The sequence below is a fragment of the Carassius carassius genome, chromosome 10 (genome assembly GCF_963082965.1).
Source record: "Carassius carassius chromosome 10, fCarCar2.1, whole genome shotgun sequence".
Classification (NCBI taxonomy): Eukaryota; Metazoa; Chordata; class Actinopteri; order Cypriniformes; family Cyprinidae; genus Carassius; species Carassius carassius.
Genome location: NC_081764.1, coordinates 9,232,163 through 9,257,851, shown reverse-complemented (window position 1 = coordinate 9,257,851; position 25,689 = coordinate 9,232,163). Strand labels below are relative to the sequence as shown.

Genomic DNA, 25,689 nt, shown 5'->3' with positions numbered 1-25,689 from the left:
CCTGCTTGCTAGCAATGTGTAACATTTTACTAGATTTTAGACTTATTCACTCTTATTTGTAAATAAATAATTTCACTAGATTTTATAAAATTATTGTGCATTCGTGATTTTTTTAAGAATGTAGAATATCTTTTGCTGCTGAATTATCCACTAGTTTATAATAGTATTTTTGTCGTAGATTATGATTATATATTTATTCATTTGTTATTTTTAATTAAAATGAAGTTATGTATGTATAGATTGTGATTAACACAAAAGAGTGATGATCTGGTCAACAAAGAAGTATTGAAATTCTACATTTAAATCAAATGTTTAAATTTGGTTAAAAAAAAACTTTGCTGGTATTGATTGGATCGGTATCGGATCGGTTCTGAAAAATCTTTCTCAGTGGCATGTTTCTCCTTCTCCACTTTGGCTAAGGTAAGCTCTAAATCATCAATGTCTTTCTTCAGCTCAGAGCATTCATCCTCAAGTTTTCTCTTGGCTGTCAGTTTTTTCTAAATTCTCTTTCATGGCTGCCATTTCATTCTCAGTCTCTGCACTCTTCAGCAGAGGCTTGATCTTAAAATACAGCTTCATCCATGGCAAATGTTTCACATTCATGAATGTGCGGATGTTGTACTGGATGGAGAAGATTCATAGAATCAGAAGAAATGTTCAGATCCTGTGTTAACATGAAGTTACCTGATACCATATATGCAAAACCATACCTCCTCTTCATCATTTTGATGAATTCTCACCTCATAACATATCTGCAACAAAGAGCCTGAGTCATGTCAACATAATAAGTTATAAAATATGGTATGATAGTGTGTACCTTGGTGTGTCCAAACTTGTACTGGGATCTACATTAATGGAGGTAAGGAGCTTCTCTGAAGCCTTCTTATTTTCAATGAACTGACCCTCAGAGATGACACTAGCATTCAATACTTTATACCTGAAAGAGAAGTGATTTCAATCCATTTCAGATAAAGTTTCTTCTGAAGTACACTTTCACCACAAAATAAAAGTGTCATAGTAAGAAATAAAATATGCATGACATTCACATGTGGTATGTATGTGAGATACCTCTGCTTAAAGTAAACAAAGGTGATATTGTTATACTATGCACTATTTATCATTGTGGAAAAAATAACAATACCAACCTTGACCACTGTATAAGTACATACATTACTAACATAAGCATTTTTCGAACACAAGTAATATGAACACATATTTAACATGGTAAAATTACCCTAAACAGACACTGCTTCTGAACAGAATAATACATAGTACAAATATAATATATACATTTAATAACACATTTGTTAAGAAATAGACCCTGCGGAATGTTAACACTATCAGATATATGTAGTAATTTTTATGAGCCACTGGAAAAATTTATATATTTTAAATAAATAATTTATATGTATCCATATTGTAACCATATCTGCATGTTTTTATAGCTTAATTTGAAGTCACACCCTCAGTTCCATCAAGCTCAGCCTGTTCCTCCCTCTGCTTCTGCTTCTGCTTGAACTTCAATTTCCCATGATGCATCACAGCTCCTGTCCTTGTAGATGCCTATTTTCACCTCAACATTGAAGCCCAGAATATCAATAGCTGTCTGCAAGTCAAAAACAATCAAATGTACCTTTTACAATGTATTTGATATAGTGTATAAAATATATAAAATATAATATATAGAGTATAAAACCATAAGATTATGCATCAAATGTTAAGTGCTCAGACATTTGGCTTCCACTTCCACACCATTGATGCTCTAGACTGTGTTCTCACCCTGACTGATCATGGGATAGTCGTATGGGTTAGTGGTGATCAGAAGAGCCTCTACAAGTGCAAAATGACAAGAAAGACAGACTTCATACTGCTGCACAAATATAATAATTTAATGCTCACATTATCTGTTGTTTCAGATAATCTTTATTTATTTAAAATTATATATTGCAAAATATGATCTTAATGCAATAATGTTCAATTTGTGTCCCCCCATGTTTGATAAGATTCATTGGAAAAATGTCATCCTCCTTCACTGTGGCAGTTTTTTAGGGGGACAAATACTAGGTTCAGATTACTAAAATGCTTTGTCTCAAAACTCTCTCTAACTGCCCTTCGCATCCCTCTCTGGAATATTATTTTTTATCTGATGATAAATTTAAAGTTATTTTAAACAGAGTATTGCAGTTCTGCTACAATATTTCCACTTTTTCAAAATAGTCTGGAGCTTTGCATATCAAAGACATGTACTGAAGCTTTAAACAAAGTAAACAGGCATATTCCAATTTTTTTATTATTATTTTTTTTATTATTAAAATTATAGAAAAGACATGTAACAAAAACTTTAGAATCATGTGAGAAGTTTGATGCTCTTTTATACAATTCATAGCATTGTAGTGTTGTCACTTGTGCATAAGCTGCTAATTTATTGATTTCGTTTCTGCATCTTCATATTGGATATGGCTGTTTGAGACAATGACCATTTTCAGTGTTTAAATAGAATAGTTGTTATACTTATGTGACCCGAAGAGAATTATTTGACCTGTTTTTTTTTTTTTTTAAGGTTTCTATTTTTACGGTACAGTAAGGGCAACTTCACCTCTGCCAGCTTTATTTCTTGACCCATCTCTTGTGGTTGTTAAAGAACTTCCCATCAGTTCAACAAGGGATTAAATGATTTATACCAATTACACTCAGAGTTTTCTTGGGATGGGAAACAAGATAGGGGCTCTGTAAAAATTCTCAAGAGGTTACCCACAAGGGTGAGCTCATCTCCTCAATGAAAAGGGATATATGATATTTAAGATTTCATATCATCTTATAAGAATTAAGAACAAATATAGATGCACTCATGCAGCTACCCTTCGAAAACAACACAAAATATATAAAAGAGCCTGAGGGAGAAGAGGTAGGTGAGTACTTTTATTTCTATCTCATTTTAATTATAAAAAGTGAAAAAAAGTTATGTAAACATGAGATTGCTATCAATTCTTTGCTATACTACCAAGAGAAAACAGATATTTATAAAAGTATTACCAACTCCACTTCAAAATCTTAGTTAAATATAAAATTAATAATTGCAGAATTATTATTCTCCCTAAATCTGTGCAATAATAATGGCATATCCCTAGATTTATTTTTTAACTGAAAATAATTCTGATTAAATAAAGGGAAAAAAACTACAATTATAATAACACCAATTTCTTAAATTATGATACCAACCTATGGTATTTTCTACATATCATGTGACACAGAAGAAAGGTCAATTACCTGGCCTTGGCTGTGTGAATAAACGACTAAAAATAGGTTACTCCTACTACTATTTGAATATCTTGTGATGAGCTTTTTTTTTTTTTTTTTAAATATCATAAAAAGGTATTGCATATCAAACAGTTACTGATCCTTTTCAGGATCTTCAAATATGAGCCATCATTGCATTGTACATACTGTAACATTCAAAGTGTACAGAAGACCGACTGGAACAAAACTTACCGCGATAAGCAATTGAACCTAAATTGAAAGAGTGGTCATTCCCACAGTACACAACACATTACAAGCAATAAAGGGATTTATTTAGCATAATCATTATTTTGCCATGACTGATATGATTTTTAAAATCCATGTGCACCAAGCGTGAGGTTTTTTTTTTTATATCAAAACTTAACTTGAAAAATCTGAACACAGTATACATATTTATAAAAAACACTGACAATGGCAAAACAATCCGTTTTAAATGATTGGACATTGAATATTTTTCCTTAGTACTCATGAGCATCATTGAGGTTTCATTTATATAGTCCCACCCTGATTTTAAGGTTTATTAGAAAGGCAGAGGTAAAATGAGTCTATACTTTAAAATATGTACGGTACCAACTCATTAATATTAATGAGCACGAGGGAAAGCAGAGGCATATTCAGAATATTGCAACGTTGTGAGCGCTTCTCAACTACTAAATAATAGCAAAGGGATTTGGGATAAGACGAACAGAGACAGGATACAAAAATGGAATTGCAGAGTGTGAAGAAACAAAACACATTTAAAACAAAATTAGGCCATTAGCACAAGTTTTAAAAAAATTGAGAGGGGGCAAAAAAAGTAAAAGGAATAAAACAATAACAAAAGGAGTACTGTGGCTTTCTGTGAAAGCCATCACTTTGCTCTTAAGTTACAATACTGCAATACTCGGAATTCATTCCTGTGACAGACGACACCCTCTGGATCCAGCTGTTCCACCTTCACTGGTGGTCCAGGAAACAAATCACACCTCAACTACTTCCTCAGTAGCCCTACAGCTCTCCATCAGTTTTTTCAGCATCCAATGTGACACAGGTATTGCAGCCAGTAGAAGGTGTACTGATAATTTCCTAAAACTGTTGAGCACAAACAGAATATAGAGTAAGAGAGTTTGCTGGTGTGACGGGAACATTCATTCAATTAAATCAGGTTACAGAGAGACTCACATTTTTGAGGAACTCCTCTGCAACTATGCGAGCCCTGGCGTTGACTGACAGTTTCATCTCACTGATTTCCTTATCGATCTCCTCCATAAAATGGATGACAAAGTCCACTAACTTATGCTTGTACATTTGTTCTGTGTGGAAGTTAGTAATGAGGAAGCTGATGTCATATCCCTGACAAAAGAAAGGAGGGTTATTCACTGTTAAAATATCATATTACATGTAGACATTTCACAGCAAAGAACTTATGATATTTGTTGGCAAGAAATAACAATGAATGGCGAACACAAAGCTTTGTAATCACAGAAATAGGCCTAGGGGTTTTGTAAGTTTCTCCGCTCGCTCTCACCTCGACAGGTTTTCTTCGCAGGATGAAGAAGTTCTCAGCTCTCATCATCATGAAGCGCATGAACTTGTGACATAGGATCTTTTCAATCTCATCAGCCTTTAGTGGACCGGTTGAGATGCATCATCCAATCACAGACCATTAAAGACAGAAACAAGCCATCAAACTGGATTCTTAGCTTGTTCTTGGCCTTCCACAGTGGTTCTCAGCCTTTGTGACTCAAAATGCCCAAAATCACCAACGCAATATTCAAAGGACCCCCTCTACCAATACTGACATACTGGAATATATATGTTTGGTATTTCTGCTGTAATTATGAAAAAAATGCTTGTTTTCCAATTTTTATATATTAAACGAATCAGTTACGACTACACCTAGCTTGTTTGTGTTTTTTAGCACATGCTTATTTTAAAACATTAATGAAAATGTATTAATTTAAATCCCCCTGCCCACTTAGTAAGACTCTGGTAAAAAAATCCCCTGGTTTACCGCATTCAGTGGACTGCATGTGTTGAGTCAGAGTGAAACCAGTCTCTCTCACTTGTCTCATCACCACCACAATACTTCTCTTTTTGTATTATTAGTCACATTTTAAATTTTCAATATATACCAATACTTCAAGATCCATCTCTGAAAGAATAGCAAGAGTGAGTTGAGGGTAAAACAACAAGTGTTCTAACCTGTTTGACAGCAATGCTGACTCGCACAGAGTTGATAGAGCCTTCTATAAAGACCTTCTCTTTATCATTCCTACTGATTACAACAGGCTGAAGCAACAACTCCTTACTGCTCCTGTTGAGATAAGACAGAAATAGTAAAGCATACACACAAACACACTGACATTCTGCATACAATGCAATAGAAGTAGGCTAAGTGTCTATTGCAGTAAGCACCACAACTGGTTTTAAAATGGCATGCTGAATCACCATCATATTACCATAGACATTAAATCAGGCTTCGGTTCACTGCCTACTGTGATTTTAATCAGCTGACATACGGTCATTCTAACACATTTTTCTGATACAAATGCAAGGATCAGCATAATTTACATACTATTATAGAATTGATTAATATTTTGAATTCAATTTTATTTTTATATTTTCAGTTATAATAATTAAGTTTAAATTAATACATTTGAATTCATTCAAGTTTTATTATTTTTGTTAGGCAAGTGTCATTTTATTTATAGCTTCTATTAAGTTTTAGCAATTTTAGTACTGTCAAGGCAACATTTCTAATTTTCATTTAAATTTTAAGCTTTTCATCTAATATTTATATTTTGTTTAGGCTTTAGTGAACAAAAATAAAACTGATTTTGTTAACAATAACAACACTATCAGGGGTCTCATGATGTCATGCATTTAAGGACCATGGAATAATCAGCACGAGCAAAAAAAAAAAAACCCAGATGCTCAAGAGTAAAACATTAGAAATTCTCATATGTTCTCTATTTCTTTAAAAGCTGAAATTAAATTTTGAAGAATATATATTCAATTGGTAGGTTAGGTTGGGCTGTTTACTGCAACTTTTGCTACAATAGTATTCGCTATTTCGCTTTCAAACTATCTACCTCAAATTGTTTATATTGTAAACATTTTTATGTTAAGTTTTAACCAGCCAGATCTATGCCACTGACCCTATTTGAATCATGTAACTTTTACACACAAATAAAACACATATGCAAACAGTCACATACACACTTACCGGACTTCAACCTCAGGTTTGTTGTGTCTTTCAACCACCTGTGAGGAGAAGTTTTCCAGACAGAGAGCTGCCTGCAGTGTAGCACGCACCGCATTCAGGTATGGGCGCAGAGTCGCCGTCTGATGAAACAAATCAAACTAAATGAGTACTCAGGATGATGAACAATGTCAGCTACCTTACAGCAAGCAAGCACTTAGCAAATGGCTCACAACTTCCACTCGTTTTGTTCCACACACGCCTGAACCTGAAGGGGAGTTCTTGGGATACTGAACTTAAGCACTTAAGTCCTCCAAAGAAAGAAAAAGAAACTATGCTGTACACTTTAAGTGGCTCAGTCAACCTGCAAACACCAATAATCTTTTCATAGACTGCACACTTCTGAAGCCTGACACTTCCTGAACTTAAATTCAAGACATGGAGGAAGTGCAAAACCTGCATGAAAGATGATGCATATTAAAACTCTGACCTTGTTTAGTATTATGTGGGCTGCCTTGAATTCAGAAATAGCTCACCGCATAGAACTAGACTATAAAACAGCGAGTTGCCTGTACACATAATTAACATACCTAAAGCAAGTTAATATTGTTATAGCTGGGATAAGCACCTATGACATATTGTGTTGTGGATAAGCAAAACAAGTAAATATCACATTAGTAACCAGCAACCAGATCAAGAGAATTTGCACGTATACACCCGTTTATGCGTAACAATACAGATGAAATAAAATGTGTAGCACGACACTGGTATATTTAATAATAAAGGGTTGCTTGTTTATTTGCTAGTCATCGATTAAGATTTAATATGAAACGGGTCAGTTTGAGTTGGCTTGCCCATAATACAAAAACCCTGTATTACAGAGCGCTGCAATTGTTAATACATATTAAATAGTCAAATCAATATCAGTGAACCCGCGACTGAGGAATAAGGGTGGGGATGTTAGCTCTACGAGCCGAATGAGCAACTTCATACCAACGCAGAAACAAACACCAGCAATCAGACATTTGCGTCACAACAGTATAATCATTCATGTAATAAAACTTATATATACAAAACAAAATTTATCTTGTTTCTCGAAGTGCTGAAAGGCAAACCTACCATTTCTGTGTACCCGTTGGAGCAGAAGACGGAAATGCTACAAACACCGGGCGACTTCCGCGTGTAACGCCACTCATCTCATTGGAAGATACCAATTTTTCACCAAGTAAGGGGCGACGACTGTAAACTAATTTTTCTGTACCTACTGTTTTTAGTCAAAGACATCTTGATACTAAAAAGGGCTAGCATGCCTGTATTATGCTTCATTCGCTGACATTAATGCTTACTGTGGACTTTACTTGATACAGACATTTTTGCAATGTTGTAAAATGAGGTTGTCATGCACAGTACTATTGTATCTAAACTACTCTACCAAGTAATATTTTTGATTCATTTTAAAAATATCATTTTGCACGAGGGTCTCTTTTGTTTTTTTTAAGTGCTCCAAACGGATTTAAAAAAAAAAAAAACAGCAGTATGGGGAAGAGATCATACATTAAATAACTTTATGAAAAAAAAGTTTAGGCTATATCTCCAACAACTTGATCCCAAATAAGTAGTTTTAAATGTATTTACCTTTTCACTGGTGATTTCAAATTATTTTTATGTATGCACCCTTTACTGTTCACATATAAAATGCTCAGGGTAATATAATAAAATTGAATCATTAATCTAATCTTGCGATATATTTACGCTGTTGTTTAAATGAACAGGTTAAAAAGGGATCACCATTAAACACCCGTCAAATAAGTTTGTGCAATCATTTAAAAAAAAAAAAAAATCAGATTTATTGGACAAGTATGTTGTTATTTTTTGCAGTTCATCAAAATTTCATATGAAAAAACGCTCTTCTAGCTTATATCCACAAAGCGTCTAGTTAGCTAGTACCACGTATCCGGTTTAGTGCAGCAAATTAAACTTTTACTTTCATTTAAGAATAAGCATGACATCTTGCAGCACAGAAACTAAAGTGGGTGTGTCTCTATGAAGCCGTTTTCTAGAAGAACTACATCCGATCAAACCCTTAGTGACAGCATAACTAAAGTCAACAAAAATATCAATACATACATATATATATATATATATATATAAACCATTCCCCTTTATCTATGTGTTCTCTTTCCAAGAAGCTATACAAAAATATTATTATTCTTTTTCACAGAAAGTCTATTTTGATTTCTTCGCCTTGGTTGCCTTCTTCACCGCGACTTTTGGCTTTTTTGCAGCTGCTTTCTTCGGTTTGGGTGTCGCCTTCTTAACACTCGTCTTCTTCGAGGTCTTCTTTTTAACAGGGCTCTTCTTTGCACTCACTTTCTTGGTCGCTTCTTTTTTGGACCCCGACTTTGAAGGTTTTTCTGTCTTAGTCGTCTTGGTGGCACTCTTCTTTGTTTTTTTCTCAAATTTCTTCTTATTTAGCTTGAATGAGCCGTTGGCTCCCAGTCCCTTCACCTGCACGAGCGTGTCGTTGAGCAGGAGCGCGCGGATGGAGTAGCGCAGATACATGCGGCCGTTCTGCTGATCAAACCAGCTCACTTTCTTCGCTTCGTTGTATATCTTGAAAAGCGACGAGCCGTTTTTCTCGCCCAGGGTTCGGATCGCATCGATGACGAGCAGGCTGTACTTTCCGGGCCCCTTGCTCTTCTTTTTCTTCTTTTTGGCAGGAGAAGCAGTCACGGCAGGTTTTGCCTTTTTCGCCGAAGCCTTCTTCGTTTTGGGGGCTGCTGGAGCAGGGGCTTGGGCGGGTGCCGACTCTTCGACCTCAGCAGACATGATCAAATGTGATGCGTTTATATGGGCGTATTCGAGAACGCGAGAATATCAGCTCTAGAATGCGAGCCTCATCTCAGAGTTCTGAATCATCAGATTTAACGGCGCTACGCGGACGTGATTGAGAACAACAACACCGTCGTCAGAGGCGCTTGTGGAGTTGTGTTTTCTTCCACGACTTTGGGATCTATTATCTTGTTAGGATGACATATATTACTAAGTTAAATGATTCATATGGGAAGTGCAAAAGATGCTCTTTCTGACAGTGTGCAAACGTGGTGAAATAAATGCAAAACCGTGGCGCGAGAAAGCAAAGAAAAGATCTTGCCCACACAATGCCTTGCGATTTTGGGTAGGGGCACTTACTTTGCCAACGAAAATCTTTTTAAGGATATTGAGACGGTTCGTACAATAAACTTGCTGTGAAAATTTATAAAGTAACGATTCTGAAATTATACTACTCAGTCCGTGTTTACCAAACGCCTTCGAGATGCAAGCAGTTTAATTTCACTCAACTAACACATTAAACGCCCTCCCGTGGCTGTGTATTGGCAAACTTTTTATTTCCTTTGCTTTTTTTGTTCCTGGTGACTGTATTCTCCTGCGCTTGTGTGTGAAAGTGACTTTTTTTGCTCGAATAAAAACATTATTATTTGACAGTTGCATGCTACGTTAGTCATTAAACTTTTTATGTTTTAAAAGGTTTATTATATCAAATAGTGTTGAGTATGGGATCAGAATCCCAGTTGAGCTTCAGTTGCTAGAATTTGAGGAGTCTGACAACTCGTTACAGGAACATCTGATCATAGTTAACATCTCAAAAGGATCTTTACTGCACTGAGCAGTTAAAACGACATATTAGAAATCTGTGAAAGCTAAAACGTTCTGTGATTTAATTTTGACCATCTGGATAAACATAATAGTTGGTACAGTAAGAAGAGAACATAAAAATAATTACGACACGATATAACAAATCAAAGTTCAGTTTAACATTGAGACTAACTAACAATGTGGTATTTTTCAAAAATGCTGTGCAATCTCCGCCCCTATTGTGGCATGAGCTGTTAAAAACTTCAGGGGTCGCCACAGAATACATTTGTATAATTAGTCCTACCTTACAGGATACAGATTTGGTTGATATAACCATACAGTGATACTTCTGAGAGTTTCAAAACATATCAAGGGAATAGGATATATATATATATATATATATATATATATATATATATATATATATATATATATATATATATCACTGGTGTTCAGTTACAGTTGCATGATTATTTGCGAAATGTGCATATGATTTTGTTGTTGTTTAGGGTATTTCGTGGCCCCACCCATCACATAAATGGCAATAAGCTTCATAACATTTTATTGAACTAATAACTAATGCCACGAAATAAGTAGATATTTGTATATAATCAAAAGAAAAACCTGAATGCATCATGTCTGATCAACATATCAAGTTGTGGAAGTTCATTATTCTGCAATACCTCAGTTCAGTTTCTCAGAATCAAAACAAATTTTTTTTTTAAAATGAATCCACTTTCTCCTCTAAATGCCTTTATCCCAGACATTCAGCACTAGATGGCAGTCTATCTACTGATAATGGTTTGTGATGAAATTTAATAAACACATGTATAGTACAATGTGTTCACACCTTCCAAACCTTGTAGGTGTAACACATAATAACAGGGTACAGACCTCTTAAATTCATTACAAACTGTAAATCTTACATTTCTGCACCCGATGAATTACAATTTGATGAGGAAATAATCCAACATAGGCATTTTTGATCTGTTCAATACCCACCTGCAGGTGAGTCATGCGTTGACTGTAATATGCATGTTGTCATATTTACAGTTACAGAGTTGTTGTAGCTACTTCCTGTTGCACACAAGCACACAAAGAGCAAACACCTGTCAAATAAAATAAGTCTAGCACCTTCTCACTTGAGACAGAGAAAGGTTAAAGGTCAAAGTGCAGCAGAGGTCACGCTAGTCAATATTTTTTTTCTGTCTGTGTGTGCGTATATATATATATATATATATATATATATATATATATATATATATATATATATATATATATATATATATATATTAATATGCGACTGTCTGTCTTTTAATAAGTTTTAAAAGGGGAAACGTTTTACAACCCCTAACAAACTCAATAATCATTAGACACACTCCCAAAACAGTAAAAAGGTTGAGTTAAAACCTGATGAGGTTGTTTATCTTTGTATTTGAATGTGATTGTATGAGAGTTTGTGTTTATTTGTAGATCCTAGATGGATTTGATGGTGAAATTTCATGCGACCAATTAAATGTGAAGTGTTTAAATGTGCATGTAAACATATAGGAACAAGTGTGTGTACTTGTGTATGTTAGGGGGTGGGTGTACCAGTGCATTTCAGACAGCAAAGAGGCACAGTTATGTAGGAATCTGAGCCAAAAGAGTCTCACGACAGAAGAGAGTGAACAGGAGAGCAAAAATATCCAGATTTTGGCTGCTTGTGCTGTGCAGATCGATCATTGTATGACATTCATAAGAGCTATAGAGAGCAGAGCAGACGGCTCCTTATGCATTCGAATCACTCTTTTGGTACTTTGGTGTCATACAATGATCGGTGCAAAGCGACACTTCAAGTTGAATGAACGAACAAATACCTAACATGTACGTGTATTTGCATTGCTTTGATCGTTCTTTGTAGATCTCACCTTCTCACACGCCACGATTGGTTGATTATGTAACATATCTGCATGTTATTGGTCAAACTACTTTGGATGTTTTAGGCAATATAGAAATCCTGGCAAGGACGCGTCCTGGGAAAATGGCTCATATGGTCACCCTAGAAAAGATAAAATAAAAGAGAAAAACAGGAGAGGAGACACTGACGAGCACATAATGAGAAAAAAGATAATGTCTAGGAATTGATAGACTGTAGATGGTACTGATCTGAACACAATAGTGTGGCTAAAGAAAATCCTATTGAAGATAAGTAGTATAAAGTAGATACTGGTAGAGTAGATAGAGAAATAGACATAGAACAGGTGCATACTATCTCTTTGACTTTGTGTGCTATCCTGAGCAGCGAGTGTGTGTGTGTGTGTGTGTGTGTGTTTTGCCCTTGCTTTTGCTGGTAAGCATACATGATGTGTGTCTGTGTGCTTTGTCAGAGGGACATCCTGGTGACTGGGCCATCCAACTGCAGATGTGAGGGGAGCTGCAGTGCAACAGCATTACCCCCTAAAATACATCACCCTCACTCTCAGGATTCGAGAGTTAGAAAGACTCCAGAGAACTGCAAAAACGCACAGGCAAGCATGGCCTAAATGATCTTCGGTGAGAGATTTGAGAGTGTACTGGGCACAAATTTTTTTTAAGTTACCCTTAAGATGAATAAATGCTGTAGAAATGTTGTTCATTTTTAGTTAATTTTAAACAACTCTATATTACTGACACTAAGATAAAGTCTAAGCATATGGACAATTTGTATATTATGTTGAATATGGTGATTGAGATTGAAGATGCATGTTCTTTGTTTTTTTATGTCTGTGTATGTTTATGTGTGTCATGAAGGTGTGTGATACATCGAAACGTCTCATCCAGCTGCAGCACTGTATGCTGCAACGTGAATCAGACTCCTATCTGATTCTCTCCTTTCTCTAACCTTTGTATGGTCTCGGGGCAAAGAAAGCAAAGGGTTTCTTGTAAGCCACTGTGGTCAGAGTGTTGAGATTTCAGTCCCATGGCATTATAGGTTACAAAAAGACAGCCTTCTGATCCCTGATGCCTGAAAGACAGAAAGTGTGTGTGTTATAGAGGGCAAACAGTGGGAGTGTGAATTTACTGAATCTGCTCCTTTTAGCCATTTTCACAAATAGATGTAAGTCTGTTCAACACATTGTCAGTATCTATTAATACCCTTTTGCCTATGATCTGCTGACTACCAACCAGATATGATATTTCACATACACTCACTTACATACACATTAAAAACACACAAACTCATGCTGCAGCATTTTTATCCATACTGTTGCATGAGTTCTGTCAGGCCTTTGTATACAGAACACAGAGAACATGGGATATTTTGCACAGGGGTTTGGGGATGTTTTTGCTCTCAATGGTCTGTATCTTATAAAGTAGAAACACAACTTTATAATGGCATATTTTTAAGTATTTACAGACCATAAGGATTTGAAGTTCAGCCACAAATGTGGATGGCTTTAGTACAGTCCTCTTATTTTGTGGATATTCAGTCCATTATATGCCACCTTGCTTGTTTAGCTGGTGAATGAATCAAGTGGATCAAGAACAAATATACAGTTACTCACACTGAAGGAGGCTTCTCTGCTCTTCTCATTTCCACCAACAAGATCACTATGGTGAAGCAGAAGCCAGCTTGGCTGTTACCACAGTATCCTGGCTGAGTGCCTGGCTTGTATGACAAGGAGATAAAAGGAGTGATGGGGAGAGAGATAAAAGGAGAGGGAGAGGGGGGACTAACTGTCTGCAGGCACCCAGTCCGGAAACCCAAAGCGGGCAACAGTTACCCAGCACATCCCCTTAAAGCTGAAAACACTCGTGCACACATACACTTACTCTCTTACCACATGTTTTTGCATACTGCACATAGTAATTAAAACAAAGAGTGCATTTGTCCCCAAGGAAATTTCCACATCTAGCTATTTGTATCAGAAGCAGACCTTTTTAAAGTTGAACAACTACTTAATGTGTGTAATCATTGCTATATTGTATTTTTTATCATCTAAATAAGACAGCATATATCTATATTTGTCATTATTTATGCTTATCAGGCAGACTAATGGGAAAGCATGGCCTGAAGTAATCGGGAGGCTGAGTGTTGAGAATTGTATTGATTTATCTGAAGCTCCATGAAGCCGTAAATGGCCAGAAGATGGCGGCTTTGAGTTAAAAATGACTGAAAATCTGATCTCCAGTCCTTTTGTTTTGATTGAAGCATGCTAAAGATGCTTAGTGCCATCTCAGCAGATTCTTAATAGAAGTCCATTATGGCTTAATATAATGGGGACAGGGGAACAACTGCTGAGTATCACCTAATGTAATTATGAATAAAAATATAGCCTGGGATCCAAGATTTGAGTCGCTCTTGTCCCAACCATTCACTAAAACCTTTTTTTAAAATTTTTTTAGCTTAAACTTTTCTTTCCTATTAATTTTGTCCTACTGTCATGGGCGTACACAACCAAAACATGCTCATACATTTATTTAATTTGGCACTACACTAATGGATAGCAGTGACTTTGCTTGAGATCTTGTAAACTTTCACTTTTCAATTTTTAGAAATCTCATTTAGCCATAATATTCATTTAAGGGTATAAATATTCAACTGAATGTCAGAATAAAGTTGTAATGTTACTTGCCTATAAACACATGATACAAACAGGAAACTCCATGCTAGGGCTTCCCAACTATGATTAAAAAGATGCTGGAATCTACCTTTGGCTAATTAACCTTCAATGGTCCATTAGGTTGAACTACTTACTTGTTAGCATCACAAAATACACCTGACACCATCTCTAAAAGATTTTATACAGGCATACATTTTTAGCATCTTCACAATTAATAAATTAAGACTGAAGTATGCTAATTTTGAAAATGTCCTGGCTGAAATTTGAAGCATCAGCTTTAATATGTGTGATAATGTTTTGGTAATTGTCTGCACAGAGTGGATAATTGACTATAAAGTTTGTGTGTGTGTGTGGCATGAAATTAATTGGTGGAATTGGAACTGCATGGTTGCACTTAATGAATGTTACATGTGTGTAAAAGCAAGTGTCCGTTACAGCACCTGTCCATCTTTCACACAGATTGCGGTGCACCAGCGCTCCGTTTCATACCGGAATTCAGGCAGCAGCCATGTATCCTGATGTGGTGAAAACCAGGCCTGCAAGGCATTCTGGGTATGGGAGGGGGAAATTGTTATTCACACTACAACATCTTCACACACATTCAGTGACATTCACAAACAAATACACCCCCCACCCACACACACACACATACACAACCACACACACACACACAATGAAATCCTTATGATTTCCACATTGTCCAAATCGGGACAAAAGTATGGTTTCAGACATCATTGATTTCACAACTGTGTCAAAAAGGAAAATAATTCTAATAGAAGATTTTATTTATTTATTTCACAATAAAAGTCCTTCAATTACTGTAAAAGGTCAGTCTTCAGAGAATAAAAAAGAATTAACAATGCAGGATTTATAAAACAAAAACAAAAAATGTACATACTGGTCAAGAAAAACACTCATAATCTCATCAGGAAATCAGGACTGGTAATAACTGTTCTTTTGCCTGAGAAAGGGAAAAGATAACTGACAGATTGTTACTGCAATGTTGTTAATGCTGCCTTCCTGATTTTCTTTTGTGGAGGAAAGAAATGGGCAATCATGGGCTACATTGTTGAGCTTATGCTGTCAAGTGGAGAGAGAGAGAGAGAGAGAGAGTGAGAGAAAGCCAAATGTAATAAGAGAGAGTTCCAGGTTAAACATGTTTATCATACAAGTTTTATGAAATCTTTAGATTTGTTTAAACTTGAGCAGATGCTCCATAAGATGCACGAGCACAACAACAACGATTGCCCACTGGAGCAGTTAGTCATCACAGAGAACTGACTCCATTATATTTAAAATGTATACTGGAAACGATCAATGCTGCTTTTTACCTTCTTGAACAGCATTAAAAAGCTTTTTGATTAGCCTTTAAAAAAAAAACAATTAAAAAACAGAATTTATGTGAAATTTATGTTTAAGCACTATCTATCTGAAGTTGTCACTTTTTGATCATGATAGAAGGATGGATGTAAACAAACAAATATCTATATTTCATTTACAGATCGATTTTCATAAAGCATGCAAAATGACATTTCTCTATTTTTTTAATGGCTGCGGCAGGCAATGTCTATGAAGCAATGTCATCTCTCTCTCTCTCTCGTTCACCTTGCCTGACTCCCATTCGCTCTCTCGCTCAGAGTGATGGAAAGATCTTATGAGAGTCAGGGTAGGTGGTCAGCGGTTTCGTGTTGTCATTGACCGCGCACGAGAAGTATCTGCCGAGACAGACAATACGTGCGCGCTGGCCAGAAACTTATTCCCTGAATAATTAAAGATCGGGAGAAGTCGATGGAGGACGTTGTATTGCTTCGTAGAGGTGGGGTGGGGTGGGGGGTACTCATCTCACCTGCATGCAGGTTTCTACTTTAATAGGCTATCAGTTTCATAAACTTCGATTTAATTTTCTCAAATCAATTTCAAAGCCAGCATTATACGGGCTGTATTCTTTGTATTTTTTGCATTATATGTAGTTTTTAAATATTAATTATCTATAAATATTATAAATGTGTACACAATTTTTTTCGTAGTGTAAACATGCATCGTTTTCTGAAATCGTTAACAATCAATGACTTCTTCATTCCCGGGAAGCAACAAGATGCTACTGTGTGAAATGTGAAATAACTAGCAGCGCAGACCTGCAGCCAAGGAGGCGTGGTTGGATCCACGAATGGATAAATAGATGCATGGGGTAAATTGCAGTTGCAGGTGTCAAGCTGTAAAAAAAGTGAACTCCAATTGGCTAGAAAGTCATTTATGCTGACGGGAGGAGTCCGTTCTCTGCCTCTGCCTCATATACAACTCTTTTGAACACTGGTTTTTGACTAGTCGCTGGTGTGACTACCTGTGGCTATCACTCTGACACTTATCCTCGTATGCACAAGTGCCTTTTGAACCGTTGTCGCGTGTCCTGAAGTGACGAGATAAAGAAGGTCGGTTACTCTTCTTGGACTATTTTTTTACCTCAGCTTTTCGCCCGAAGCATAGGATTTTGTTTTGAACATTATCTGAGGATCTATCTCAGTGTACACCAGCACATATAGCTGAGGTAATCAGCTGTAGTGGAATTTTTGTGGTATTTGCACCTTGAAAGTGGGGAAGTGTCACAACGCTCCCGGCGACTTAATGCTCCTGTCACACAAGAGACGCACTAACTCTGATTTAATATTTAATAATATAGCCATTTAAACTTACGCTGTCATAGGTGTACTCAGTCATTTAGACTTATAAGACATTCAAGAAAACAATATTTGGGACTGGATGAACTTGGAATAGCTAACTTAAGAAAAAAAGGTAAAGTTTTTTTTTTCGCATACGAAAGTTTGCATTCCTGTCCTACGGGAAAACTTCTACAGATGATGGAGCTCCCTGCGGAAACCCGATGGATGATGCATGCTCATCATTCAGCTTTAATTGCTACCTCAGAATCGGTGTCTCCACACGCTGGTTTAGGACATAGTTCGGGATATATGGAGCCAGGTACCCCATTATTGCCACCAGACGAGGTGGATGTATTTCTCAGTCATCTGGACTCTCAAGGAAACCCCTATTATCACACACAAGGGTCCCACTCCCATACTCGTGCACGAATGTCTTACAGTCAAACGCATGGTGAGTAGGCCTGGAGTTTTTTTTTTCTTTTTTTTTCCTCAGTGTTATATTTTGGCACAATTTTGAGATTTAAGGAAATGCTTTTTACCGCAACACTTAATTTTTTCTAAAACTGTAGGTCATATTTATTGGGTCACATTACTGCCTTAGCCTTTAGTGTCAAACAGATTTAATTTTCCACCATTATTAGATTTATATTGCTGTTATTATACATAATGTTATTGTGTAATTATGTGATATCAATTTCAATGAACACAAGTTCGAATTCAGTTTGACGACTCAAATGGTTTGAGTTTGCGCATACTGTTCTCTCATTGTAATTGTGCTGAGTGTATTTACAAATAGCCTACAAATTAAATAAATTTGCAAATATTGTTATTTTTATATTTTACTTTTTAAATTGTTATATTATATTGGATAATATTAATAGACTGTATTACATTAGATTTATGTTTTAATGTTTTAACTAAGGTAGCTATTTAAGAAAAGAAAGAGTTGCATCATAGCCTATAACAAAATTTCGTTTCGAAAAATATTCTGCTGAATTAAAAATATGTGATGTAGGCCTATTAAAAATACTCCGAGATGTTAATAATAATCCCAAATTGATAGTTTTCTGTTCGTTTCTTCACTAAAAATAAAGGCCTCCCACAAGTTAATTTGTCAATTATTTTTGCTGCGATTTAAAACATTTTCGAGTTTCTTCATTTGGATTGTGCAGTAGGCTAGTCTACCTACTTTTTTTATCTAGGCCTAGTGTTTTTAAAACAGTTTTAAAGTGTGGTCAAACGCGGAGGAAAAATTAGAATCGAACTTACTTTTACCAATGCACGTGTACTTTTTTCCCCTTTTGGCAGCACGGCTTACGGGTGGCTCAATGTGTCGATCTCACCTTATCCACAGTCAAGGTCTTTCTATCCTGGACAACAGCAAATCGACCTTTCCGGTGACCCAGCACCACAGTACATGGGCCGTCAACCACCTGGGCAAAGCAGTTCTTCATTCAACAATTGCCGAGAGCTCAAACGGCCTGTACACGGGCACCGGAGCGCATGGCCCGGGTTCGATGTCGTGCCTGTCAATGACGCAACACTGCAGCCCTCAGCTCTACTGCCTGCCCCCTACTCCACCCAAAGATGCGTCCCCTGACCCTGCTTGTTCTGTGGTGAGGGACGCTGGGAAGTACCATCTGCCTCTTGTCGACGGGATGAAGATCGAGTGCTCTAGACCAATCCGTGGCAATCTGGCACAAACTACAGCTCATGTACCTTCATTTTCTGAATACGCACTAGCTGGAGCACACGAGTACCCAGGCAGTGTGTTTCATTCCAGAAGTCTGCTTGGGAGCAGCGCGAGCAACATGACGTCAAAATACAAAAGTAAAAGCCACGCTTTCTCAGGTAGGTTCAGAGTTCATAATTCATATTAACAGCGGAACTTAAAACTGGTCAATTGTCTAGCGGTAAATGAACCAAACATATAGTTTTCATATAGGCTATAATTTCAAACCAAATAAACATGTTCTACTATATAATTATTTTATGAAGCAAACATTAGTATTGCAATAAATTATAAATACGTGTAACATGGGCACTGTAATGTGTTGACACAACTTTGTTGCAGTAGGTACAGTTTTTCAGGACTGAAATAAAGGAAAATGCACTTATTGTAATATATAACAATGTATTCAATATTATTATCTAAAGATATTCTGTATAAATCTGACTACACATATTACTTTTATATATCATAGGTAACGATAGATTCTTTTTATATTCAATAACATATATTCAGAAATAATTTTAATTAGTTTTATTTTAGCTTAAACATTAATGCTTAATAATTAGTCAAATGACATAATTTGCATTATAAGTATTTTTATTTAGAATGACATAAATAATAATTTAGTATTATATTTATTTAGAACTGTTTTGGGCCATGTCTAAAGGTTCGGTTTAACACACTTGACAAGGAATGACTTTAATGTAAAAAGTTAGAAATAACTTTTAATTTATGAAGTCAATGAATTAAATAAGTTGTCTTGCCTTTGAATACTGTTGCTTCCTGTTGGGTGTTATTTATTAGATACACACCAAATGACGGCAATTACTGGTAGACCCAATTGGAAGACAGATATCCCAAAAGTATGAAAGTGTGCATATTCATAAAACAAATGTCTATTTATCTGATTATCTGTCTATTTGTGCATAATAAATATAGTCAGCATGAATAAGTTATTTACATTGTTTTTCATTTTTTTCATTTTGTGCATCTCTGTGGATAATGTGTGCCAGAAGGGCGTGAATGTGTGAACTGTGGAGCTACATCAACTCCTTTGTGGCGGAGAGATGGATCAGGTCATTATCTGTGTAATGCATGTGGTCTATATCACAAAATGAATGGCCAGAACCGACCCCTCATCAGACCCAAGCGCCAACTGGTAAGTGTATTTTGGGAATGTCAATGTGTGTGTATATATAGAGAGAGAGGGAGAGAGAAGAAATAATTTTTTTTATGTTTATGAAAAATTAAACAGTTGATGAATGTGGACCTCTAGACAGTATTACCACATAAGGAAAAACTGTAGTAATGGTGTAGTATTTCACTTTCTATAATATTGTGCCCGTGTAATGTATGATGTCTGCTGCATTACATCTTGGTCTGAGCTGACGATGGGACAGAACTCATCAAAGTTGCTGCTAGGACACATGTCCTACAGTGAAAATAGAAGCCAGTCCTAGAGGCACATAAAAGAATGACATGCACTGACAGAGAATGTGTACAGACAATGGCGTGAGAAGGACAGAAGAAGAGTGAAAGGCATGTGTCTGGGTGTGTAATGGACCATTGAGTTTCCATGGCCCTATTGAAGGGTTTAAAAAGCAAGTAACAAATTCAAATTCATTAACATGTCAAGTGTAAACTTGACCATCTTAATCAGATACTTCTTTCCAGGCACCCACCTATCGTTTTACCTCATTTTATGTATTCCATGATTGTAATGTTATTAATTCCTCTCCACCAAATATATGTTTATGCTGAATAATTTCAGAATTTCAAATATAAGCTGAACATTTTCATGATTTTATAAATAAGTGGACACTGATCGCAATTTCATTTTCATGAAAGTCCAGTGTGATGGTTAAGCACAGGGCAGCTGCAGAACGGCTGTCACTGGAGGGAAATGTAATAAATTAACTTGAAAGTGACTGCGTCTGTATTTTGTGTGACCCTCGATTTAAAGTGTATTAGCTATAAATTAGGCTGACTAGCTTGGGGTCTTATTCTTTAGTCAGTGTGTGACGAGTGCTTCTGCATCAGCTACAGGTCGTATATTTGAAAGAGCACCTGCAGAGACAGCTCGGTCCATTTGTTTCCTTGGCAGGATGTCTGCTTGGTACCGATAATTTTGTGAGACCCAAAAATACTTCCTTTTGCGGTTGTTTTCTTGCTGTATTTTCTTTTGGCATGTTGAGGATCTACTATATCTCTATAGTTACGTGAATTTATGGTGTTTGAGGGCGTACTTCTGTTTGACATGTGAGTTTGACAGACAACTTAAAGTAAAGATTCTGAAGTCAGTATCATCGTTTCTTTATTTAATTATTATTAAGAATGATTATTTCTTATTTCTAGGTGTATATTATTATTATTATTATTATTATTATTATTATTATATTATTATAGGTGTATATATTTTTAAGTTTGGTGTATTGTATTAAATAAAAATAATATTAATAATAATGTTAAAAATAAAAATAATGTTATTATAATACTAAAGCAATACACATGCTATATTCTTACTTCTCTTACTGTATAATACAAGGCTGGGATGAGAATCAGCACCTCCAAATCCGAGGCCATGGTCCTCAGTCGGAAAAGGGTGGCTTGCCCACTTCAGGTTGGCGGAGAGTTCCTGCCTCAAGTGGAGGAGTTTAAGTATCTTGGGGTCTTGTTCACGAGTGAGGGAAGGATGGAATGGGAGATTGACAGACGGATCGGTGCAGCTTCTGCAGTAATGCGGTCGATGTACCGGTCTGTCGTGGTGAAGAAAGAGCTGAGCCGCAAGGCGAAGCTCTCGATTTACCGGTCAATCTACGTTCCTACTCTCACCTATGGTCATGAGCTTTGGGTCATGACCGAAAGGACAAGATCCCGGATACAGGCGGCCGAAATGAGCTTTCTCCGCAGGGTGGCTGGGCGATCCCTTAGAGATAGGGTGAGAAGCTCAGTCACCCGGGAGGAGCTCAGAGTAGAGCCGCTGCTCCTCCACATCGAGAGGGGTCAGCTGAGGTGGCTCGGGCATCTGTTCCGGATGCCTCCTGGACGCCTTCCCGGGAAGGTGTTCCGGGCGCGTCCCACTGGGAGGAGACCCCGGGGAAGACCTAGGACATGCTGGAGAGACTATGTCTCCCGGCTTGCCTGGGAACGCCTCGGTGTCCCCCCAGAAGAGCTGGAGGAAGTGTCTAGGGAGAGGGAAGTCTGGGGTTCTCTGCTTAGACTGCTGCCCCCGCGACCCGGCCACGGATAAGAGGAAGAAGATGGATGGATGGATAATATTTTGTAATTAATTTTGTAAATCTTAAATGTTATTTTATAATATCATATTTCATCATCATAGACAGAAAATCTTTTTTAATGTCTTTATTTTATGAGACAAATATGAATATAATCTTTGACAGTATCAGAACTGTAATTTCACCTTTAATGCCAGGCCGACCAAATTTTGCATAGCTTCAGGCTTTGCTAATTTGGAATTTTTTCTTTCTTTCCTGTTCAACCATATTTTCATTCACAAGCTTTATTTTTTCCTCATTGCTCAGTTACTTCCCATCAACCATGTGTTATATCATATTTCTTTTTATGTGTGTTTTATGTTGCAGTCAGCATCTAGACGAGCAGGTACCTGTTGTGCCAACTGCCAGACAGGGACCACCACACTTTGGAGACGTAATTCCAATGGAGAACCTGTCTGTAATGCCTGTGGTCTATACTACAAACTACATAATGTGAGTAAATGTTTTTGTGTAGCCTTACCGTAACACTTCCTATATACAGACTACACCAAAATGAATGACAGAATAACATTGCTGCTTACATGTTGAATTTCCACTTTTAAGTGGTCTCCATAATGTATCCATTGTTTGCATTAAAAATGTTCAGAATTTTTTTTGTTGAATATGCATGCAGTCCATCCTCCTAATATTTAAAACATTAAATAGAATAATAATTATATAATCTAGTTTACAGTGTTTATATTTGTTTGTGGATTCAGGTGAACCGTCCACTTACTATGAAGAAAGATGGGATACAGACACGCAATAGGAAAATGTCAGGCAAACTTAAGAAGAGGAGAGGAGAACATTTTCAGCAATTTGACAGTTGTGTGCATGAGAAACCATCCACCTTCAGCCACATCACCAACATACCCCACCCCTTTAATATGACCCAATCAATCCAATTACATCCCGCATTCAGTCACAGCAGCTTAGTCACTGCTATGGGCTGAGAGACACTTGTAGAAGATCCTATACTTAATGAACACATTAACTGCATTCTTCAGTTTTAATGTTCAGGTCAAGGACATTTCGTTAATGTTTCAGGCTCAAATGTTCATTATGCAAATCTCAAAATTCTACTCATTCTTGATTTAAAATATTGCACTTTATTTTGTGGTTTTCTGAAATGTGATGTAAACCAACCCAGAATCCTACTGTTGTACACCATGAGTTTAACAGCTTATCATTAATAAATAACCCCTATTTATTTAAATATAATCACAATTCCAAAATGTTTATGCCTCTTCATGTCATCTATAGCACTGCACCTTATGCAACTGAATTAGAAGCAGCCCTGCATTAAAAAAAGGATAATATAAACCTGTCCCTAAACCATTTGCCATTATATAACTATATTTCTTTTTTTTCTAATTTCTTTTTTCTTTGTTCTTATTTTCAAGCGTTAAACTAGTATCAACATCAATATTATCAATTAATATTTTCTGTACACACATGCATTAACACATACATTAATACACTTTTACTGTGTGCTTGTTTTACATTTTATTTAATAAATGATTTAAACAGTGTTTTTTGTGCGAGTTCTTGCCTTATTTGCAAAAACATTATCAAATTGACATGTTACAAATATACAGTACAGACCAAAAGTTTGGACACACCTTCTCATTCAAAGAGTTTTCTTTATTTTCATGACTATGAAAATTGTAGATTCACACTGAAGGCATCAAAACTATGAATTAACACATGTGGAATTATATATGGGATTAGATACATAACAAAAAAGTGTGAAACAACTGAAAATATGTCATATTCTAGGTTCTTCAAAGTAAAAATAAAATAAAGAAAACTCTTTGAATGAGAAGGTGTGTCCAAACTTTTGGTCTGTACTGTATATAAACAATCCAAAAGACACGTGTGGCCTTAAACTCTGGTGCACTTGCAAACACTTATCAGCATGCTGACAGGACTGAAGCAGTGAATGAAGAGCAGGACTCCAGAGGGACAAAAGATAAGATATCTCCAGAGAGATAAAAGCGAAAGAGCAGAGAAGGTCTTCGTGGTTTGTTTTTAGGAGACGGTGCAAACAAAAACAGTCCAGACAGAACTGAAACCGTGACAAGTGAAATCAAATAAATCATTCGTACAATTTTGTAAATGAAAAACAAGTATGGAGTACATGTAAATGTATTCAAAGTTGTGTTGATTTATAGATCATGCATTTTATATGTAAAGTAAATCTTTAAATAATATCTAAAAATTAAGGGCCCTATCATACACCCGACGCAATGCGACGCAAGGCGCAGGGCAAGTGTGTTTGCTAGTTTCAGTCTTGTTCGCATTTTCCCATCCAGCGCCACGTTGTTTAATTAGCAAATGCATTTGCGGTTGTGGTGCCTTTCCAGATGTGTAAGCTGCCCATGCCTCACTCACTCATGCAACCCCATACCTTCACAGATGCAGGCTTCTGAACTGAGCGCTGATAACAACTTGGGTTGTCCCTGTCCTCTTTAGTCCGGATGACATGGCATCCCAGTTTTCCAAAAAGAACTTCAAATTTTGATTCGTCTGACCACAGAACAGTTTTCCACTTTGCCACAGTACATTTTAAATGAGCCTTGGCCCAGAGAAAATGCCTGCGTTTCTGGATCATGTTTAGATATGGCTTCTTTTTTGACCTATAGAGTTTTAGGCGGCAACTGCGAATGGCACGGTAGATTGTGTTCATGATAATGTTTTCTGGAAGTATTTCTGAGCCCATGTTGTGATTTCCATTACAGTAGCATTCTTGTATGTGATGCAGTGCCGTCTAAGGGCCCGAAGATCACAGGCATCCAGTATGGTTTTCTGGCCTTGACCCTTTACGCACAGAGATTGTTTCAGATTCTCTGAATCTTTGGATGATATTATGCACTGTAGATGATGATAACTTCAAACTCTTTGCAATATTTCTCTGAGAAACTCCTTTCTGATATTGCTCCACTATTTTTCGCAACAGCATTGGGGGAATTGGTGATCCTCTGCCCATCTTGACTTCTGAGAGACACTGCCACTCTGAGAGGCTCTTTTTATACCCAATCATGTTGCCAATTGACCTAGTAAGTCTTCCAGCTGTTCCTTATATGTACATTTAACTTTTCAGGCCTCTTATTGCTACCTGTCTCAACTTTTTTTGGAATGTGTAGCTCTCATGAAATCCAAAATGAGCCAATATTTGGCATGACATTTAAAAATGTCTCACTTTCAACATTTGATATGTTATCTATATTCTATTGTGAATAAAATATAAGTTTATGAGATTTGTAAATTATTCCATTCCTTTTTTACTCACAATTTGTACAGTACAGTGTCCCAACTGTTT

At 36.5% G+C, this 25,689-nt stretch overlaps 3 protein-coding genes across 4 annotated transcripts; 1 reads left to right on the top strand and 2 right to left on the bottom strand.

Moving 5' to 3' along the window:
* Positions 1–3,400: 3,400 nt before the first annotated feature.
* On the bottom strand, positions 3,401–7,721 carry LOC132151734 (actin-related protein 2/3 complex subunit 4-like). Its single transcript, XM_059560063.1, has 6 exons — positions 7,601–7,721; positions 6,506–6,624; positions 5,482–5,593; positions 4,805–4,900; positions 4,459–4,629; positions 3,401–4,368 (listed from the first exon to the last, which is right to left on the bottom strand). Exons 1-6 carry the CDS (start codon positions 7,601–7,603, stop codon positions 4,363–4,365), a joined length of 507 nt encoding a protein of 168 aa, XP_059416046.1. The 5' UTR covers positions 7,604–7,721; the 3' UTR covers positions 3,401–4,362.
* A 694-nt stretch (positions 7,722–8,415) lies between these two features.
* LOC132151710 (histone H1.10-like) lies at positions 8,416–9,399 on the bottom strand. The gene has a single exon (XM_059560027.1). The coding sequence runs from the start codon at positions 9,308–9,310 to the stop codon at positions 8,708–8,710; it is 603 nt and encodes a 200-aa protein (XP_059416010.1). The 5' UTR covers positions 9,311–9,399; the 3' UTR covers positions 8,416–8,707.
* A 7,600-nt stretch (positions 9,400–16,999) lies between these two features.
* Positions 17,000–23,899, top strand: LOC132151260 (GATA-binding factor 2-like). 2 transcript variants are annotated; one of them, XM_059559373.1, is made up of 5 exons: positions 17,000–17,811; positions 18,669–19,211; positions 20,109–20,251; positions 22,695–22,820; positions 23,087–23,899. In XM_059559373.1, the coding sequence occupies exons 1-5, from the start codon at positions 17,556–17,558 to the stop codon at positions 23,318–23,320; spliced, it is 1,302 nt and encodes a 433-aa protein (XP_059415356.1). In that variant the 5' UTR covers positions 17,000–17,555; the 3' UTR covers positions 23,321–23,899. The 2 variants fall into 2 exon arrangements, with proteins under 2 accessions (XP_059415356.1, XP_059415355.1); XM_059559372.1 differs by having other exon boundaries at positions 17,001–17,811; positions 20,106–20,251.
* Positions 23,900–25,689: the final 1,790 nt, after the last annotated feature.

What these genes read in the sequence shown, in the direction of transcription:
- LOC132151260 (XM_059559372.1), top strand. Translation starts at nt 17,556, where the DNA reads ATGATGGAGCTCCCTGCGGAAACCCGATGGATGATGCATGCTCATCAT. An exon ending in TAAAAGCCACGCTTTCTCAG is followed by an intron (nt 19,212 to 20,105) that starts GTAGGTTCAGAG and finishes AATGTGTGCCAG; the next exon opens with AAGGGCGTGAATGTGTGAAC. An exon ending in TATACTACAAACTACATAAT is followed by an intron (nt 22,821 to 23,086) that starts GTGAGTAAATGT and finishes TTGTGGATTCAG; the next exon opens with GTGAACCGTCCACTTACTAT.
- LOC132151734 (XM_059560063.1), bottom strand. An exon ending in TCAGCATTGCTGTCAAACAG is followed by an intron (nt 4,901 to 5,481) that starts GTTAGAACACTT and finishes GGTCCACTAAAG; the next exon opens with GCTGATGAGATTGAAAAGAT. An exon ending in TGCGAAGAAAACCTGTCGAG is followed by an intron (nt 4,630 to 4,804) that starts GTGAGAGCGAGC and finishes TTCTTTTGTCAG; the next exon opens with GGATATGACATCAGCTTCCT.
- LOC132151710 (XM_059560027.1), bottom strand. Translation starts at nt 9,310, where the DNA reads ATGTCTGCTGAGGTCGAAGAGTCGGCACCCGCCCAAGCCCCTGCTCCA.